Below are 21,100 nucleotides of genomic sequence, written 5' to 3'. Positions count from 1 at the left end.
TGACCTCGGTACTGAAGTGGTTGGATGCGCCGCCTAAGGAAGACCTCCAGAAGATCCATACCCGTCACTCCGTCTCTAACGAGTTGGACTACGCGCTCCATCAGCATTTTTACCTGAACTTTCTCCTCAGGAAGCACTTTCAGAGAAGAGGGTTTGTCCACTCGGTCCATGGAAAACGGAGGGAGACCAGTCGACTGCCCCGGCATCGACTCGTCTTGGCAGTAGAACCAAGTCGACTGCCACCCTCTGACCGACTCAGGAAGGGTCATGGCCGGGAAAGTACTCTTATTCCTCATCTGGATCCCAAGACCACCGCACATCTGGATAACCTTAGTCCTCTCATTGTCCGGACTCGCCTTTTTCACTGTCTGTCAGTGACAGGTGAATATGTGCTTAAAGAGACCCCAGTGTGGTCGACAACCCAGGAAATTCTCGCACATGGACACAAAGGCAGCAAGATAGGCGATGGAATTGGGAGTGAAATGGTGGAGTTGCGCCCCAAAGAAATTCAGAAACCCTCGGAAGAAAACACTCGGCGGCAGAGAAAAACCACGGTCTACATGAGTGGCTAAGAGAACGCACTCACCCTCCTGCGGCTGCGGCTGACACTCGGTCCCCGGAAGCCTTGCTGACCCGTGGGGGATCAGTCCCTCATTGGCCAGGTCATTGAGATCTTTCTCAGTGATGGTCGAGCGGATCCAATCCCCTTGGACCCAACCCTTTGGCAGGCGGGACCTTGATGAAGATCCGCCCCGACTGGACGGTCTCCCCTTCGCTTTCCCCGTCGCCGTCGCCTTCTTCACGCGCTCTAGGGCCGCCGTCTTCTCCTTCACCATTGTCGCCGGAGAAGCGCGCGAGGAGTGGATAGGCGGAGGCGAGAGCAGGCACAGTGGGCGGAGGCAAAGAGGGAGGAGAGAAGAATGGGAAGGCACTGTTCAAAAAGCCCTCGCCCGGCGCTTTATATAAGGACGCTTCCGAGTGGCTAACGAGTGGGTCCGGGCAGTCCTGTCACATCCCGAAACAGTCGCGCACGCACGATACGTGGCGAAAAAGGCGGCGCGGAAATCGAGGTGTCCACGCCTTATCCCTTTCGAGTACCGTGGTCCGCCCCGCTTCGCGCGCTTCCCAAAATTCAGATCCCGCAAAATCCGCTAACAGCAGATCAATCTATCAGATGATATCTTTCCTACGATCCGTCGCTCGGAAGTTCACGAAAGTTCAAAAAGTTCACTCGACAGAAGGCAAGAATGGATCAAGGCGACTGAAGTAAAAGTTGACGCCAACGCCGAACGAAAAATCGCCGATCCAAGATACGACATAATCAAAGCACAGGAAATGAGTCGGAGAAAATCATCAACTCCTTCCTCACTCGAACCTCGATCCATTCGGGGGCTAATGATGATGTTATGTACCTAGGGTAGGGTCATGGACCTATCTAGGATACCGTACCCAAGGACATCCTTAGACGAAGCTACCTTCCAGTCGACCAAGAGAGACTCCACTCGACCGGCTAGAAGACACTCGACGAACCTAAAGACACTCGACCATGAAGACTCACTCGACCATCAGGAGTTCAGGATCTACTATGTATCCAAACGGTCTGTAATTAAGTAGTCTTAATGGTCATGATGACACTTTATGTAGGGCGTTACCAGTAACGCCCGGCCTTAATGTACTTTAACCCTCTGCTACGTGGGTTGGCTGGGGTCCTAGCGTCTTCTATATAAGCCACCCCCCTCCACTGGTAGAAGGGTTCGCACCCCTGTAACTCATATACACATAAACCAGTGGACCACTTCCGGGCTCCGAGACGTAGGGCTTTTACTTCCTCAGAGAAGGGCCTGAACTCGTTAAACACTCGTGTGTACAACTACTCCATAGCTAGGATCTTGCCTCTCCATACCTACCCTCCATTCTACTGTCAGACTTAGAACCAAGACATCGTCCTTGACAAGGAAGTGGGAGATGACATGGCACATGAGGTTGTCGGGGAGAACTTTGGTGTAGTTCTTGTTTTCATTTTCTGAATCTGATCTTGGTGAAGTTTTCACCTCAGTGTTGATTAACACTTTCTTCACCTCATTTTGATCAATCAGATGCGATCCTTCATCGTCCCCATCATCGACTAAGAAGATTGGCCGCCATCGTCAATATATTCCATATAGCGCAAAAAGTTCTTTTGTTAGAATTGATAGAACAATATTATTGTGTCCTCTCCAAGTGTAATTGATTATGAATCCACAATGTCACTTTGATGGTTGCACAAACTTAGCGTTGACTCTTACTTTTCATCATTGTTCGAATTGTTAATCTTCATTTTTTTTCATTCATCATTTGCCATTCTAGGTCTTGTTTGTTACTCCCTCTGTTCATACATAAGTGATGTGGTTTTAGTTCAATTGACCTCACAAACAACCACCTACCAATAATTAGGCGGATTGATCTTCATAAGATAGATGGATTGCTTGAGTTGATTTTGTCCATGGGGTTTATTTCTTGAGGTTCCTTCATGCTATGATTGTGAATGACAGACATAAATCACTCCTCTATGCAATCTGCCGGTGGTCATATCCAACATATCGAGGTGTCGCTCATCGTTGTCGATGGTTAATCCGCCTCCCTGGAGCCTCTTCATTACTCGATCCGACACCCACGGGACCATGCCACATAGTATTGATATCTCGCAAAAAGAGACTTGAGCTCCACTTTGCTCATCCATGATCCCTAGCTTAAGCTCATGACCACCAATGGGGTAGAGTAGTAGACGAGATACAATGGATAGGAGGAGAAACTCCACGCATACATAAAGGAGTTGTAGAGGGAGCAACATGGCGAGGCATAGACATGGGGTGACGTAGCGATAGAGGAGGAGGAACTACCATCTTGCGGACAAGCAAACTTTTACAAGTGTATTCGCCTCCTTAGGAGGATAACATTATCGGTGAAAATTGACTTCCTCTTTGGGAGACATGTTTCTTGCTAGCATTTTTTGCAACAACAAAAAAAAGAATGATGGATTCAAGCTATAGTGGAAGCCACATTTTGATGGCACAAAACGTAAGCATATTATATCCGAGAAGAAAATTTTGCAGCTTCTTTGTATTTGCCAAGTTGGAGATAGACTTACACATGAGCCGAGAATTTCATTCTATTCGTGGCACATTTCATCGCCGAATTTGAAGAATAATACGCAGGTGATGTTTCTATTTAACATTGCTTATGTTGACACATTTACGCAAGGCTCGATCTCCTTACTCCAAGGATCGCATTACAGAGGGTGAAATAATATACATATAGACTATAGTATTTGAAATCACACATTTCATAAGAAAAGAAAAGAAAAAGATCAGTAGAACCTGTATTCCCGACATTTACCGTTGAACCTCGCGCCAGTTGTAACTCCGAAAACGAACAAACCAAAAATAAAGAAAATCAACACATGCCTCAAAGACCCCTCACACTTTTGTTTCAATTTTGAAGGAGTCAACAATTGTATGTAGCCTATCCTTCATTTTGTCCCATCTCCTCTCGCTTGCGCCCGTCGCCAACGTGTAAAACTTGCCTGCAACATCCCATGCACAATGAGGAGATGGTAGATATCAGTGACCACCGACCAGTGAGATCATTAATCAATCATTTTAAATACAAGCTAGAGAGGAGAAATCATGCAAGAGAAGCTGATTGAAGTTTACAACTAACATGGCTTCTTATCGAGAGAGGAAACGATGATGCCAGATAGGAGTTCATACCATTTGCTATGGTAATTGTGCCAAGTGCATGTCTTGTGAAATTTGGAGCCTGAGCCGTGAACTCAAAAGTGTAGTAAGCTCTTCCATCGATATCGGTCTGGACAATGAAATGAACCTTGTGAGTTTAACAACAAGCGAATACCATAAAAATGACGCGCAAAAGGATATCATATAAAGTTGACAAACAGAAGGATATTTGACCCAAAAAAATGATACTACTACCCCATAACCAAAAAGTATTAGACAACTTGTGTGAATGATTGATATATTGATGTTACAATGATGAAGCTCATATTTCTCTAGGTAAAATGCTAGGATAGTACATAAGGTTCATCGGAAACAATACGAACAGGAAATCCCTAGACAAGTGCTGGTGACATTTACATCACAATCATCATCATATAAGGACTGCTCATCATCATAATCAAAACAAATACACCTCTTTTGTTAGGATTCAACGGGTTAAATTAATGAAAAAGGCACGCACACACGCACACACACACACCTCTTTCGCCTCGATCAACTTGGTCTTCTGCGTGGGCGGAGATAGGACTTTCCGTACCAAAGCATCGGCGACCTGGAGAAAACAACACATTACTAACAGATCGGATTTAGATTTGAACAAACTGCACTGTGCAGGGCTCGATCTATGTGAAAAAGCATACGACTGAGTGGAGTGGGGTGGGGTGGCACGGAGGAGGATGGACCTGGTCGGGCGGGCCGAGGTCGCGGATGTCTTCCTTGGTGGTGGGGATCATGTTGATGCTGACGCTCTCGAGGGGCTCGATCACGTCCTTGTACACCTTGTCCTGCCCTTGCACCGACACCTCCTGCACCCACCCACACATTCATTCAGCATCAACGTTGCTATCTATGTGACCATCACCACCAAGTGTATGCAGCATGCGCATGGAGCAGAGCAGAGGATTAATGGAGGAGTACCTGCCATCCGAACGGGTAGACGAAGGAGTAGCCGGCCTTCCGGTCGATGACCGGCATGAACTTGCCGTCCGCCGCCGCGACTGTGCAGTGCGGGATTATTATTGGATGAGAATCGCGGTGACCGGTGAGACCATCATACTAATTGAAGGTATCATTCTACGGCGACGGATAGATCGATTCAGAGGAGGAGGACTCACATGCCGCCGGAGCGGGCCGGGAGACGAGCGCCGCGGCGGCCACGGCAGCCCCCGCCACCAGCACCTGCCGCCGCGGGGAGCTCTCCGCCGCAGCAGCTTCACCTGCAGGCACGACACGGCACGGAGAGGAAATGAGACGAAGCACCAGCTGCCTGAGCACGCACGCAAAGCCAAAACCATGGCGGCCGGCCGGGTGGCGCGAATACAGGTAGATGGCGAGTAGGAGGAAGCACGGACGGACCTTTGCTGGGGTTGGGCGGCGCCATGGCCCTGACGGTGACGGAGAGCAGCCTCCGCGCCGGCGTCTTAGCGGTCGGGGAAGGGAGGCCGAGGCCATGGCCGTGGAGGGATAAGGAGGTTGCGGTGGCCATGGCTGTACGCTGGGACTCCTCTGCTCTGCTCCGCTCTTTCCTATCTTCTTCTTCTTCTTCCAATCCGTGGCCACCGATCCATTCGCCGGCTCCCTCCGTTGGATCACCCCAAACTCAATCCAACGGTCGACAAACAAACTCATACATCCTTCCATTCCTTTTATGCTATTTTTAATTATATTCACTCCTCCTTGAGCTATGCAATGTTCCTATCAACTGAGTTTGTACCTAGCCCACATTGCAAAATAGAAAAACTAGCAGTCACAAGATCAATCTCCTCGCGTCACTGCTAGTATAATTAAAAAAACTAGCAGTCAAAATAAATAAACTGCCTCCAATTGTCATTTCGACGTGTGAGCGGATAGAAAGTGATTACCGTCTCGATGACGCTTCTTCCCCCCTCTGACGGTGTCATCTCAAATAAAAGATCTCCAACTTCAATCCCGCTTGTTGCGGCATTGTACAAGAGCATGCGAGTTTCCACCCCTGTTGTTATCCACGGATGACGGTTGGTTATTTGTGCTGTCTGTCGGCATGACTTCGTATACATTGTTGGCGGCAATATCATCTTCTACGACAACCTCTTCTCTCAAGCCTCCACGAGCAAGATCATCGGTTTATCACGTTGCAGGTGGAGGTGGGGTAAAGTGGGACTAGCCAACCCATCCCACTTAAACTGCTTTAGTTGGTTCCTATTGGACAGAACTTTTTTAAGTGGGCTAACTCTATTAGCCCATTGCGAACCCACTTAACCAACCAAACCTTTCTCTCTCTTGTGCGTAGAGGAACAGAGAAGGCGTTGCGGCGCGACAAACACACTCCCACCGCCATCGCCGACGGACACACAACTATGCCGCCACATATTCACCTCTTCACCTCGCACTCAACCAACTGTCATTTCGACGTGTGAGCGGATAGAAAGTGATTACCGTCTCGATGACGCTTCTTTCCCCCTCTGACGGTGTCATCTCAAATAAAAGATCTCCAACTTCAATCCCGCCTCGAGGACGCTTGTTGCGGCATTGTACAAGAGCATGCGAGTTTCCACCCCTGTTGTTATCCACGGATGACGGTCGGTTATTTGTGTTGTTTGTCGGCATGACTTCATATACATTGTTGGCGGCAATATCATCTTCTACGACAACCTCTTCTATCAAGCCTCCACGAGCAAGATCATCGGTTTATCACGTTGCAGGTGGAGGTGGGGTAAAGTGGGACTAGCCAACCCATCCCACTTAAACTGCTTTAGTTGGCTCCTATTGGACGGAACTTTTTTAAGTGGGCTAACTCTATTAGCCCATTGCGAACCCACTTAACCAACCAAACCTTTCTCTCTCTTGTGCGTAGAGGAACAGAGAAGGCGTTGCGGCGCGACTGTTAGATAATAACGAGAATAAACGAGACAAAGAGACACTGATTTTTACGTGGAAACCCTTGCGGAAGAAAACCACGGAACGCACGGCGGCGTATCATTATAATTAGGAGGAGTATTACATTACACGAGAGGACAAACCCTCTATGTGCTAATTTGGTGGAGATCTCTCTCATCTATTCTATGACTAGCTGGTACTATATAAAGGGGCAAACAACTCTCTTTCTTGGTGGACACGAAACAGAGTTGTAGTCATGCTAAGTCTAGCACGGTTGACATGCCATAGTCCGGTAGGACTCCATCTGTAGTACAACACTTGTATGGGATTCGGAACACAATAAAATAACACTCCACCTTGAGACGAAATCCCTTACAATAATCATAGATAGCATCAACTCCTCAATTAAAGTCATCACAAGTAAACCTTGTGCCTGGAAAACGTCCATAGGACTAATAAACTTCTCATGAAGTCATATTGAGCAAATCAATCAGTAGGTCATCCAGAAAACAGCACAACTATCAACAAAGCAGACTAACAAAACTTGGTCTCCCAATAAAAGTTTGAGTCTGTGCCACTGACCTCAAAAACTGAAACTGCTCAATCATCAAATGACATAAGTCATCATATCTCCTGTGGTGCCTGAACGAGTGCATAGCTCATAATGCGACATCTTGGTCCACATCGCATTGTGAAGAACTCATCTCACGGAATCTGAACGTGCTTCAAAACAGAAAGCACAAACCTCGGCAAACAATACTCATGCAAGAGCATATGGTACGGATGGCATCGCGTGCACCCAAAAAACTGCCGACTTGTGAAAATCCATGACATGGTCATAAACTGTCCTTGTAGAACAACTGTCGGATGAAGGAACCATCTTAACATGCAACGGAGTTTCAACTCTGCAATAGACCCCTCTTGAAAGAGCAAAGACAACTAAATTGCACTTGAAACTTAACAGCGCTAAATGTTGTAGTATCTAGCAGAAACAAAACAATCTCCTTCTTGCACCTCAACTGATTCTCATCACGAACATGAATATCAAAACAAAACCTTCACATGCATACCAGCAAAACACTACGGAGAGAATAGTGTACATGCTGGCTACCAACAGGCTTAATAATTACCTCCTCCATACCTTTCTTTTCTTGATAATTGAATTGTGTTCTTCAAATAACTGCAGCAAATTGCATCCATTATCCCGACGGCCATAATCCCCGAAACTCCACCTTGAAGAAAAACTGAGTGCATCCTGATAATTGGCTTGCGCCAACAACGCTCGCATCTCGACTTGCCATAGGGTAAACTTTGCGTCACGATCCAGCAGCAAAATATCGTACTTCATGGATGTCATGAGTCGATAAATCTGTGTACACAAAATAGTACAAGCCGATAGAAAAAATTCTTGACAGAATTTAATATGCGGAGCAAATAACCAGAAGAAATAGCACCTAATAGTCTTCGTGTGGATGTAGCAATCAGAGAAAACAAATCTGATTTACTGGTACTCAATAGTACTAGTCTTGACGTGAGCAAGTAGCAGCAGAGCTTCGGTAGATTTGACGCGAAGCAGGAGAAAACAAATCAATCTCTTCACGTGGCTGCCTCCAACTCGTACTACTAGTACGATTGATCTTTGGGTCGGAAGATGTGACGCCGCTGTACCTCGATCGGCTGGTAAATCAGATAAACCTGCACGTACCAATTGGAACGCCTGTCGGACTCGGTGACGTGCGGCCGCAGAAACTCCAGTCGGATTCGACGGATCGGCCGGATGCGCGCGGCGGTAGTAACCCTAATCTCTCGTCTCAAATCTCGTATGTGTAAACTTGGCTCTGTATATCACTTGTTAAATAATAACGAGAATAAACGAGCCAAAGAGACACGGATTTTTACGTGAAAATCCTTGCGGAAGAAAACCACGGAACGCACGGCGGCGTATCATTATAATTGGGAGGAGTGTTACATTACACGAGAGGACAAACCCTCTACGTGCTAATCTGGTGGAGATCTCTCTCATCTATTCTATGACTAGCTGGTACTATATAAAGGGCAAACAACTCTCTTTCTTGGTGGACACGAAACAGAGTTTTAGTCATGCTACGTCTAGCACGGTTGACATGCCATAGTCCGGTAGGACTCCATCTGTAGTACAACACTTGTATGGGATTCGGAACACAATAAAATAACAGCGACAAACACACTCCCACCGCCATCGCCGACGGACACACAACTATGCCGCCACATATTCATCTCTTCACCTCGCACTCAACCAACTATCATTTCGACGTGTGAGCGGATAGAAAATGATTACCGTCTCGATGACGCTTCTGTCCCCCCTCTGATGGTGTCATCTCAAATAAAAGATCTCCAACTTCAATCCCGCCTCGAGGACGCTTGTTGCGGCATTGTACAAGAGCATGCGAGTTTCCAGCCCTGTTGTTATCCACGGATGACGGTCGGTTATTTGTGCTGTCTGTCGGCATGACTTCATATACATTGTTGGCGGCAATATCATCTTCTACGACAACCTCTTCTCTCAAGCCTCCACGAGCAAGATCATCGGTTTATCACGTTGCAGGTGGAGGTGGGGTAAAGTGGGACTAGCCAACCCATCCCACTTAAACTGCTTTAGTTGGCTCCTATTGGACAAAACTTTTTTAAGTGGGCTAACTCTATTAGCCCATTGCGAACCCACTTAACCAACCAAACCTTTCTCTCTCTTGTGCGTAGAGGAACAGAGAAGGCGTTGCGGCGCGACAAACACACTCCCACCGCCATCGCCGACGGACACACAACTATGCCGCCACATATTCACCTCTTCACCTCGCACTCAACCAACTGTCATTTCGACGTGTGAGCGGATAGAAAGTGATTACCGTCTCGATGACGCTTCTTTCCCCCTCTGATGGTGTCATCTCAAATAAAAGATCTCCAACTTCAATCCCGCCTCGAGGACGCTTGTTGCGGCATTGTACAAGAGCATGCGAGTTTCCACCCCTGTTGTTATCCACGGATGACGGTCGGTTATTTGTGCTGTCTGTCGGCATGACTTCATATACATTGTTGGCGGCAATATCATCTTCTACGACAACCTCTTCTCTCAAGCCTCCACGAGCAAGATCATCGGTTTATCACGTTGCAGGTGGAGGTGGGGTAAAGTGGGACTAGCCAACCCATCCCACTTAAACTGCTTTAGTTGGCTCCTATTGGACAGAACTTTTTTAAGTGGGCTAACTCTATTAGCCCATTACGAACCCACTTAACCAACCAAACCTTGCTCTCTCTTGTGCGTAGAGGAACAGAGAAGGCGTTGCGGCGCGACAAACACACTCCCACCGCCATCGCCGACGGACACACAACTATGCCGCCACATATTCACCTCTTCACCTCGCACTCAACCAACTGTCATTTCGACGTGTGAGCGGATAGAAAGTGATTACCGTCTCGATGACGCTTCTTTCCCCCTCTGACGGTGTCATCTCAAATAAAAGATCTCCAACTTCAATCCCGCCTCGAGGACGCTTGTTGCGGCATTGTACAAGAGCATGCGAGTTTCCACCCCTGTTGTTATCCATGGATGACGGTCGGTTATTTGTGCTATCTGTCGGCATGACTTCATATACATTGTTGGCGGCAATATCATCTTCTACGACAACCTCTTCTCTCAAGCCTCCACGAGCAAGATCATCGGTTTATCACGTTGCAGGTGGAGGTGGGGTAAAGTGGGACTAGCCAACACATCCCACTTAAACTGCTTTAGTTGGCTCCTATTGGATAGAACTTTTTTAAGTGGGCTAACTCTATTAGCCCATTGCGAACCCACTTAACCAACCAAACCTTTCTCTCTCTTGTGCGTAGAGGAACAGAGAAGGCGCTGCGGCGCGACAAACACACTCCCACCGCCATCGCCGACGGACACACAACTATGCCGCCACATATTCACCTCTTCACCTCGCACTCAACCAACTGTCATTTCGACGTGTGAGCGGATAGAAAGTGATAACCGTCTCGATGACGCTTCTTTCCCCCTCTGACGGTATCATCTCAAATAAAAGATCTCCAACTTCAATCCCACCTCGAGGACGCTTGTTGCGGCATTGTACAAGAGCATGCGAGTTTCCACCCCTGTTGTTATCCATGGATGACGGTCGGTTATTTGTGCAGTCTGTCGGCATGACTTCATATACATTGTTGGCGGCAATATCATCTTCTACGACAACCTCTTCTCTCAAGCCTCCACGAGCAAGATCATCGGTTTATCATGTTGCAGGTGGAGGTGGGGTAAAGTGGGACTAGCCAACCCATCCCACATAAACTGCTTTAGTTGGCTCCTATTGGACAGAACTTTTTTAAGTGGGCTAACTCTATTAGCCCATTGCGAACCCACTTAACCAACCAAACCTTTCTCTCTGTTGTGCGTAGAGGAACTGAGAAGGCGTTGCGGTGCGACAAACACTCTCCCACCGCCTTCGCCGACGGACACACAACTATGCCGCCAGATATTCACCTCTTCACCTTGCACTCAACCAACTCTCATTTCGATGTGTGAGCGGATAGAAAGTGATTACCGTCTCGATGGCGCTTCTTTCCCCCTCTGACAGTGTCATCTCAAATAAAAGATCTCCAACTTCAATCCCGCCTCGAGGACGCTTGTTGCGGCATTGTACAAGAGCATGCGAGTTTCCACCCATGTTGTTATCCACGGATGACGGTCGGTAATTTGTGCTGTCTGTCGGCATGACTTCATATACATTGTTGGCGGCAATATCATCTTCTATGACAACCTCTTCTCTCAAGCCTCCATGAGCAAGATCATCGGTTTATCACGTTGCAGGTGGAGGTGGGGTAAAGTGGGACTAGCCAACCCATCCCACTTAAACTGCTTTAGTTGGCTCCTATTGGACAGAACTTTTTTAAGTGGGCTAACTCTATTAGCCCATTGCGAGCCCACTTAACGAACCAAACCTTTCTCTCTCTTGTGCGTAGAGGAACAGAGAAGGCGTTGTGGCGCGACAAACACACTCCCACCGCCATCGCCGACGGACACACAACTATGCCGCCACATATTCACCTCTTCACCTCGCACTCAACCAACTGTCACTTCGACGCGCGAGCGGATAGAATGTGATTCTTGTCTTGATGACGCTTCTCCCTCCTCCGACGGTGTCACCTCAAATAAAAGATCTTCAACTCCAATCCCACCTCAACAACGCTTGTTGCGGCGTTGTCGAAGGGCATGCGAGTTTCCGCCCCTGTTGTTATCCACGGACGACGGTCGTTATTTCTGTTGTCTGTCGGCATGGCTCCATATACATTGTTGGCGGCAATATCGTCTTCTGCAACAACCTCTTCTCTCAAGCCTCCACGAGCAAGATGGTCGGTTTATCACGCTACAGTTGGAGGTGGGGTAAAGTGGGACTAACCGGCCCATCCCACTTAAACTGCTTTAGTTGGCTCCTATTGGACAGAACTTTTTTAAGTGGGCTAACTCTATTAGCCCATTGCGAACCCACTTAACCAACCAAACCTTTCTCTCTCTTGTGCGTAGAGGAACAGAGAAGGCGTTGCGGCGCGACAAGCACACTCCCACCGCCATCACCGACGGACACAGAACTATGCCGCCACATATTCACGTCTTCACCTCGCACTCAACCAACTGTCACTTCGACGCGCGAGCGGATAGAATGTGATTCTTGTCTTGATGACGCTTCTCCCTCCTCCGATGGTGTAATCTCAAATAAAAGATCTTCAACTCCAATCCCACCTCAACGATGCTTGTTGCGGCGTTGTCGAAGGGCATGCGAGTTTCCGCCCCTGTTGTTATCCACGGACGAGGGTCGTTATTTGTGGTTTTTGTCGGCATGGCTCCATATACATTGTTGGCGGCAATATCATCTTGTACGACAACCACTTCTCTCAAGCCTCCACGAGCAAGATGGTCGGTTTATCACGCTGCGGGTGGAGGTGGGGTAAAGTCGGACTAGCCAACCCATCCCACTTAAACTGCTTTAATTGGCTCCTATTTGGACAGAACTTTTTTAAGTGGGCTAACTCTATTAGCCCATTGCGAACCCACTTAACCAACCAAACCTTTCTCTCTCTTGTGCGTAGAGGAACAGAGAAGGCATTGCGGCGCGACAAACACACTCCCACCGCCATCGCCGACGGACACACAACTATGCCGCCACATATTCATGTCTTCACTTCGCACTCAACCAACTGTCACTTCGAAACGCGAGCGGATAGAATGTGATTATTGTCTTGATGACGCTTCTCCCTCCTCCGACGGTGTCATCTCAAATAAAAGATCTTCAACTCCAATCCCACATCAACGACGCTTGTTGCGGCGTTGTCGAAGGGCATGCGAGTTTCCGCCCCTGTTGTTATCCACGGACGACGGTCGTTATTTGTGTTGTCTGTCGGCATGGCTCCATATACATTGTTGGCGGCAATATCATCTTCTACGACAACCTCTTCTCTCAAGCCTCCACGAGCAAGATGGTCGGTTTATCACGCTGCAGGTGGAGGTGGGGTAAAGTGGGACTAGCCAACCCATCCCACTTAAACTACTTTAGTTGGCTCCTATTGGACAGAACTTTTTTAAGTGGGCTAACTCTATTATCCCATTGTGGACCCACTTAACCAACCAAACCTTTCTCTCTCTTGTGCGTAGAGGAACAGAGAAGGTGTTGCGGCGCGACAAACACACTCCCACCGCCATCACCGACGGACACACAACTATGCCGCCACATATTCACCTCTTCACCTCGCACTCAACCAACTGTCACTTCGACGCGCGAGCGGATAGAATGTAATTCTTGTCTTGATGACGCTTCTCCCTCCTCCGACGGTGTCATCTCAAATAAAAGATCTTCAACTCCAATCCCACCTCAATGGCGCTTGTTACGGCGTTGTCGAAGGGCATGCGAGTTTCCGCCCCTGTTGTTATCCACGGACGACGGTCGTTATTTGTGTTGTCTGTCGGCATGGCCCCATATACATTGTTGGCGGCAATATCATCTTCTACGACAATCTCTTATCTCAAGCCTCCACGAGCAAGATGGTCGGTTTATCACGCTGCAGGTGGAGGTGGGGTAAAGTGGGAGTAGCCAACCCATCCCACTTAAACTGCTTTAGTTGGCTCCTATTGGACAGAACTTTTTTAAGTGGGCTAACTCTATTAGCCCATTGCGAACCCACTTAACCAACCAAACCTTTCTCTCTCTTGTGCGTAGAGGAACAGAGAAGGCGTTGCGGCGCGACAAACACACTCCCACCGCCATCGCCGACGGACACACAACTATGCCGCCACATATTCACGTCTTCACCTCGCACTCAACCAACTGTCACTTCGACGCGCGAGCGGATAGAATGTGACTCTTGTCTTGATGACGCTTCTCCCTCCTCCGGTGGTGTCATCTCAAATAAAAGATCTTCAACTCCAATCCCACCTGAACGACGCTTGTTGCGGCGTTGTCGAAGGGCATGCGAGTTTCCGCCCCTGTTGTTATCCATGGACGACGGTCGTTATTTGTGGTTTCTGTCAGCATGGCTCCATATACATTGTTGGCGGCAATATCATCTTCTACGACAACCTCTTCTCTCAAGCCTCCACGAGCAAGATCGATGGTCGGTTTATCACGCTGCAGGTGGAGGTGGGGTAAAGTGGGACTAGCCAACCCATCCCACTTAAACTGCTTTAATTGGCTCCTATTGGACAGAACTTTTTTAAGTGGGCTAACTCTATTAGCCCATTGCGAACCCACTTAACCAACCAAACCTTTCTCTCTCTTGTGCGTAGAGGAACAGAGAAGGTGTTGCGGCGCGACAAACACACTCCCACCGCCATCGCCGACGGACACACAACTATGCTGCCACATATTCATGTCTTCACCTCGCACTCAACCAACTGTCACTTCGACGCGCGAGCGGATAGAATGTGATTCTTGTCTTGATGACGCTTCTCCCTCCTCCGACGGTGTCATCTCAAATAAAACATCTTCAACTCCAATCCCACCTCAACGATGCTTGTTGCGGCGTTGTCGAAGGGCATGCGAGTTTCCGCCCCTGTTGTTATCCACGGACGACGGTTGTTATTTGTGGTTTCTGTCGGCATGGCTCCATATACATTGTTGGCGGCAATATCATCTTCTCCGACAACCTCTTCTCTCAAGCCTCCACGAGCAAGATCATCGGTTTATCACGCTGCAGGTGGAGGTCGGGTAAAGTGGGACTAACCGGCCCATCCAACTTAAACTGCTTTAGTTGGCTCCTATTGGACAGAACTTTTTTAAGTGGGCAAACTCTATTAGCCCATTGCGAACCCACTTAACCAACCAAACCTTTCTCTCTCTTGTGCGTAGAGGAACAGAGAAGGCGTTGCGGCGCGACAGACACACTCCCACCGCCATCGCCGACGGACACACAACTATGCCTCCACATATTCACGTCTTCACCTCACACTCAACCAACTGTCACTTCGACGTGCGAGCGGATAGAATGTGATTCTTGTCTTGATGACGCTTCTCCCTCCTCCGACGGTGTCATCTCAAATAAAAGATCTTCAACTCCAATCCCACCTCAACGATGCTTGTTGTGGCGTTGTCGAAGGGCATGCAAGTTTCCGCCCCTGTTGTTATCCACGGACGATGGTCGTTATTTGTGGTTTCTATCGGCGTGGCTCCATATACATTGTTGGCGGCAATATCATCTTCTACGACAACCTCTTCTCTCAAGCCTCCACGAGCAAGATGGTCGGTTTATCACGCTGCAGGTGGAGGTGGGGTAAAGTGGGAGTAGCCAACCCAGCCCACTTAAACTGCTTTAATTGGCTCCTATTGGACAGAACTTTTTTAAGTGGGCTAACTCTATTAGCCCATTGCGAACCCACTTAACCAACCAAACCTTTCTCTCTCTTGTGCGTAGAGGAACAGAGAAGGTGTTGCGGCGCGACAAACACACTCCCACCGCCATCGCCGACGGACACACAACTATGCTGCCACATATTCACGTCTTCACCTCGCACTCAACCAACTGTCACTTCGACGCGCGAGCGGATAGAATGTGATTCTTGTCTTGATGACGCTTCTCCCTCCTCCGACGGTGTCATCTCAAATAAAACATCTTCAAATCCAATCCCACCTCAACGATGCTTGTTGCGGCGTTGTCGAAGGGCATGCGAGTTTCCGCCCCTGTTGTTATCCACAGACGACGGTTGTTATTTGTGGTTCCTGTCGGCACGGCTCCATATACATTGTTGGCGGCAATATCATCTTCTCCGACAACCTCTTCTCTCAAGCCTCCACGAGCAAGATCATCGGTTTATCACGCTGCAGGTGGAGGTGGGGTAAAGTAGGACTAACCGGCCCATCCAACTTAAACTGCTTTAGTTGGCTCCTATTGGACAGAACTTTTTTAAGTGGGCTAACTCTATTAGCCCATTGCGAACCCACTTAACCAACCAAACCTTTCTCTCTCTTGTGCGTAGAGGAACAGAGAAGGTGTTGCGGCGCGACAAACACACTCCCACCGCCATCGCCGACGGACACACAACTATGCTGCCACATATTCACGTCTTCACCTCGCACTCAACCAACTGTCACTTCGACGCGCGAGCGGATAGAATGTGATTCTTGTCTTGATGACGCTTCTCCCTCCTCCGACGGTGTCATCTCAAATAAAACATCTTCAAATCCAATCCCACCTCAACGATGCTTGTTGCGGCGTTGTCGAAGGGCATGCGAGTTTCCGCCCCTGTTTTTATCCACAGACGACGGTTGTTATTTGTGGTTCCTGTCGGCACGGCTCCATATACATTGTTGGCGGCAATATCATCTTCTACGACAACCTCTTCTCTCAAGCCTCCACGAGCAAGATCATCGGTTTATCACGCTGCATTTGGAGGTGGGGTAAAGTGGGACTAACCGGCCCATCCAACTTAAACTGCTTTAGTTGGCTCCTATTGGACAGAACTTTTTTAAGTGGGCTAACTCTATTAGCCCATTGCGAACCCACTTAACCAACCAAACCTTTCTCTCTCTTGTGCGTAGAGGAACAGAGAAGGCGTTGCGGCGCGCCAAACACACTCCCACCGCCATCGCCGACGGACACACAACTATGCCTCCACATATTCACGTCTTCACCTCACACTCAACCTACTGTCACTTCGACGCGCGAGGGGATAGAATGTGATTCTTGTCTTGATGACGCTTCTCCCTCCTCCGACGGTGTCATATCAAATAAAAGATCTTCAACTCCAATCCCACCTCAACGACGCTTGTTGCGGCGTTGTCGAAGGGCATGCAAGTTTCCGCCCCTGTTGTTATCCACGGACGATGGTCGTTATTTGTGGTTTCTATCGGCGTGGCTCCATATACATTGTTGGCGGCAACATCATCTTCTACGACAACCTCTTCTCTCAAGCCTCCACGAGCAAGATGGTCGCTTTATCACGCTGCAGGTGGAGGTGGGGTAAAGTGGGACTAGCCAACCCATCCCACTTAAATTGCTTTAATTGGCTCCTATTGGACAGAACTTTTTTAAGTGGGCTAACTCTATTCGCCCACTGCGAACCCACTTAACCAACCAAACCTTTCTCTCTCTTGTGCGTAGAGGAACATAGAAGGCGTTGCGGCGCGACAAACACACTCCCACTGCCATCGCCGACGGACACACAACTATGCCGCCACATATTCACGTCTTCACCTCGCACTCAACCAACTGTCACTTCGACGCGCGAGCGGATAGAATGTGATTCTTGTCTTGATGACGCTTCTCCCTCCTCCAACGGTGTCATCTCAAAAAAACATCTTCAACTCCAATCCCACCTCAACGATGCTTGTTGCGGCGTTGTCGAAGGGCATGCGAGTTTCCGCCCCTGTTGTTATCCACGGACGACGGTCGTTATTTGTGTTGTCTGTCGGCATGGCTCCATATACATTGTTGGCGGCAATATCGTCTTCTGCAACAACTTCTTCTCTCAAGCCTCCACAAGCAAGATGGTCAGTTTATCACGCTACATGTGGAGGTGGGGTAAAGTGGGACTAACCGGCCCATCCCACTTAAACTGCTTTAGTTGGCTCCTATTGGAGAGAACTTTTTTAAGTGGGCTAACTCTATTAGCCCATTGCGAACCCACTTAACCAACCAAACCTTTATCTCTCTTGTGCGTGGAGCAACAGAGAAGGCGTTGCGGCGCGAAAAACACACTCCCACCGCCATCGCCGACGGACACGCAACTATGCCGCCACATATTCACCTCTTCACCTCGCACTCAACCAACTGTCACTTCGACGCGCGAGCGGATAGAATGTGATTCTTGTCTGGATGACCCTTCTCCCTCCTCCGACGGTGTCATCTCAAATAAAAGATCTTCAACTCCAATCCCACCACAACGACGCTTGTTGCGGCGTTGTCGAAGGGCATGCGAGTTTCCGCCCCTATTGTTATCCACGGACGACGGTCGTTATTTGGTATGTCTGTCGGCATGGCTCCATATACATTGTTGGCGGCAATATCGTCTTCTGCAACAACCTCTTCTCTCAAGCCTCCACGGGCAAGATGGTCGGTTTATCACGCTGCAGGTGGAGGTGGGGTAAAGTGGGACTAACCGGCCCATCCCACTTAAACTACTTTAGTTGGCTCCTATTGGACATATCTTTTTTAAGTGGGCTAACTCTATTAGCCCATTGCGAACCCAGTTAACCAACCAAACCTTTCTCTCTCTTGTGCGTAGAGGAACAGAGAAGGCGTTGCGGCACGACAAACACACTTCCACCGCCATCGCCGACGGACACACAACTATGCCGCCACATATTCACCTCTTCACCTCGCACTCGACCAACTATCACTTCGACGCGCGAGCGCTTAGAATGTGATTCTTGTCTTGATGACGCTTCTCCCTCCTCCGACGGTGTCATCTCAAATAAAACATCTTCAACTCCAATCCCACCTCAATGATGCTTGTTGCGGCGTTGTCGAAGGGCCTGCGAGTTTCCGCCCCTGTTGTTATCCACGGACGACGGTTGTTATTTGTGGTTTCTGTCGGCATGGCTCCATATACATTGTTGGTGGCAATATCATCTTCTCCGACAACCTCTTCTCTCAAGCCTCCACGAGCAAGATCATCGGTTTATCACGCTGCAGGTGGAGGTGGGGTAAAGTGGGACTAACCGGCCTATCCAACTTAAACTGCTTTAGTTGGCTCCTATTGGATAGAACTTTTTTAAGTGGGCTAACTCTATTAGCCCATTGCGAACCCACTTAACCAACCAAACCTTTCTCTCTCTTGTGCGTGGAGCAACAGAGAAGGCGTTGCGGCGCGACAAACACACTCCCACCGCCATCGCCGACGGACACGCAACTATGCCGCCACATATTCACCTCTTCACCTCACACTCAACCAACTGTCACTTCGACGCGCGAGCGGATAGAGTGTGATTCTTGTCTTGATGACGCTTATCCCTCCTCTGACGGTGTCATCTCAAATAAAAGATCTTCAACTCCAATCCCACCTCAATGACGCTTGTTGCGGCGTTGTCGAAGGGCATGCGAGTTTCCGCCCCTATTGTTATCCACGGACGACGGTCGTTATTTGTGTTGTCTGTTGGCATGGCTCCATATACATTGTTGGCGGCAATATCATCTTCTACGACAACCTCTTCTCTCAAGCCTCCACGGGCAAGATGGTCGGTTTATCACGCTGAAGATGGAGGTGGGGTAAAGTGGGACTAACCGGCCCATCCCACTTAAACTGCTTTAGTTGGCTCCTATTGGACATATCTTTTTTAAGTGGGCTAACTCTATTAGCCCATTGCGAACCCAGTTAACCAACCAAACCTTTCTCTCTCTTGTGCGTAGAGGAACAGAGAAGGCGTTGCGGCGCGACAAACACACTCCCACCGCCATCGCCGACGGACACACAACTATGCCGCCACATATTCACGTCTTCACCTCGCACTCAACCAACTGTCACTTCGACGCGCGAGCGGATAGAATGTGATTCTTTTCTTGATGACGCTTCTCCCTCCTCCGACGGTGTGATCTCAAACAAAAGATCTTCAACTCCAATCCCACCTCAACTACGCTTGTTGCGGCGTTGTCGAAGGGCATGCGAGTTTCCGCCCCTGTTGTTATCCACGGACGATAGTCGTTATTTGTGTTGTCTGTCCGCATGGCTCCATATACATTGTTGGCAGCAATATCATCTTCTGCAACAACCTCTTCTCACAAGCCTCCATGGGCAAGATGGTCGGTTTATCACGCTGCAGGTGGAAATGTGGTAAAGTGGGACTAACCGGCCCATCCCACTTAAACTGCTTTAGTTGGCTCCTATTGGACAGAACTTTTTTAAGTGGGCTAACTCTATTAGCCCATTGCGAACCCACTTAACCAACCAAACCTTTCTCTCTCTTGTGCGTAGAGGAACAGAGTAGGCGTTGCGGCGCGACAAACACACTCCCACTGCCATCGCCGACGGACACACAACTATGCCGCCACATATTCACGTCTTCACCTCGCACTCAACCAACTGTCACTTCAACGCGCGAGCGCTTAGAATGTGATTCTTGTCTTGATGACGCTTCTCCCTCCTCCGACGGTGTCATCTCAAATAAAAGATCTTCAACTCCAATCCCACCTCAACGACGCTTGTTGCGGCGTTGTCGAAGGGCATGCGAGTTTCCGCCCTGTTGTTATCCACGGACGACGGTCGTTATTTGTGTTGTCTGTCGGCACGGCTCCATATACATTGTTGGCGGCAATATCGTCTTCTGCAACAACCTCTTCTCTCAAGCCTCCACGGGCAAGATGGTCGGTTTATCACGCTGCAGGTGGAAATGGGGTAAAGTGGGACTAACCGGCCCATCCCACTTAAACTGCTTTAGTTGGCTCCTATAGGACAGAACTTTTTTAAGTGGGCTAACTCTATTAGCCCATTGCGAACCCACTTAACCAACCAAACCTTTCTCTCTCTTGTGCGTAGAGGAATAGAGAAGGCGTTGCGACGCGACAAACACACTCCCACCGCCATCGCCGACGGACACACAACTATGCTGCCACATATTCACGTCTTCACCTCGCACTCAACCAACTGTCACTTCGACGCGCGAGCGCTTAGAATGTGATTCTTGTCTTGATGACGCTTCTCCCTCCTCCGACGGTGTCATCTCAAATAAAAGATCTTCAACTCCAATCCCACCTCTACGACGCTTGTTGCGGCGTTGTCGAAGGGCATGCGAGTTTTCGCCCCTGTTGTTATGCACGGACGACGGTCGTTATTTGTGTTGTCTGTCGGCATGGCTCCATATACATTGTTGGCGGCAATATCGTCTTCTGCAACAACCTCTTCTCTCATGCCTCCACGGGCAAGATGGTCGGTTTATCACGCTGCAGGTGGATATGAGATTAAGTGGGACTAACCGGCCCATCCCACTTAAACTGCTTTAGTTGGCTCCTATTGGACAGAA

General features: G+C 48.8%; 1 protein-coding gene across 1 annotated transcript; it reads right to left on the bottom strand.

The window, feature by feature from the left end:
- Positions 1 to 3,273: 3,273 nt before the first annotated feature.
- Positions 3,274 to 5,305, bottom strand: LOC123094128 (psbP-like protein 1, chloroplastic). The gene is made up of 7 exons (XM_044516193.1): positions 5,130 to 5,305; positions 4,889 to 4,990; positions 4,692 to 4,771; positions 4,457 to 4,579; positions 4,255 to 4,326; positions 3,750 to 3,846; positions 3,274 to 3,562 (listed from the first exon to the last, which is right to left on the bottom strand). Exons 1-7 carry the CDS (start codon positions 5,257 to 5,259, stop codon positions 3,456 to 3,458), a joined length of 711 nt encoding a protein of 236 aa, XP_044372128.1. The 5' UTR covers positions 5,260 to 5,305; the 3' UTR covers positions 3,274 to 3,455.
- Positions 5,306 to 21,100: the final 15,795 nt, after the last annotated feature.

The sequence above is a fragment of the Triticum aestivum genome, chromosome 4B (genome assembly GCF_018294505.1).
Source record: "Triticum aestivum cultivar Chinese Spring chromosome 4B, IWGSC CS RefSeq v2.1, whole genome shotgun sequence".
Lineage (NCBI taxonomy): Eukaryota > Viridiplantae > Streptophyta > Magnoliopsida > Poales > Poaceae > Triticum > Triticum aestivum.
This window is presented reverse-complemented; position numbering and strand designations above follow the sequence as displayed.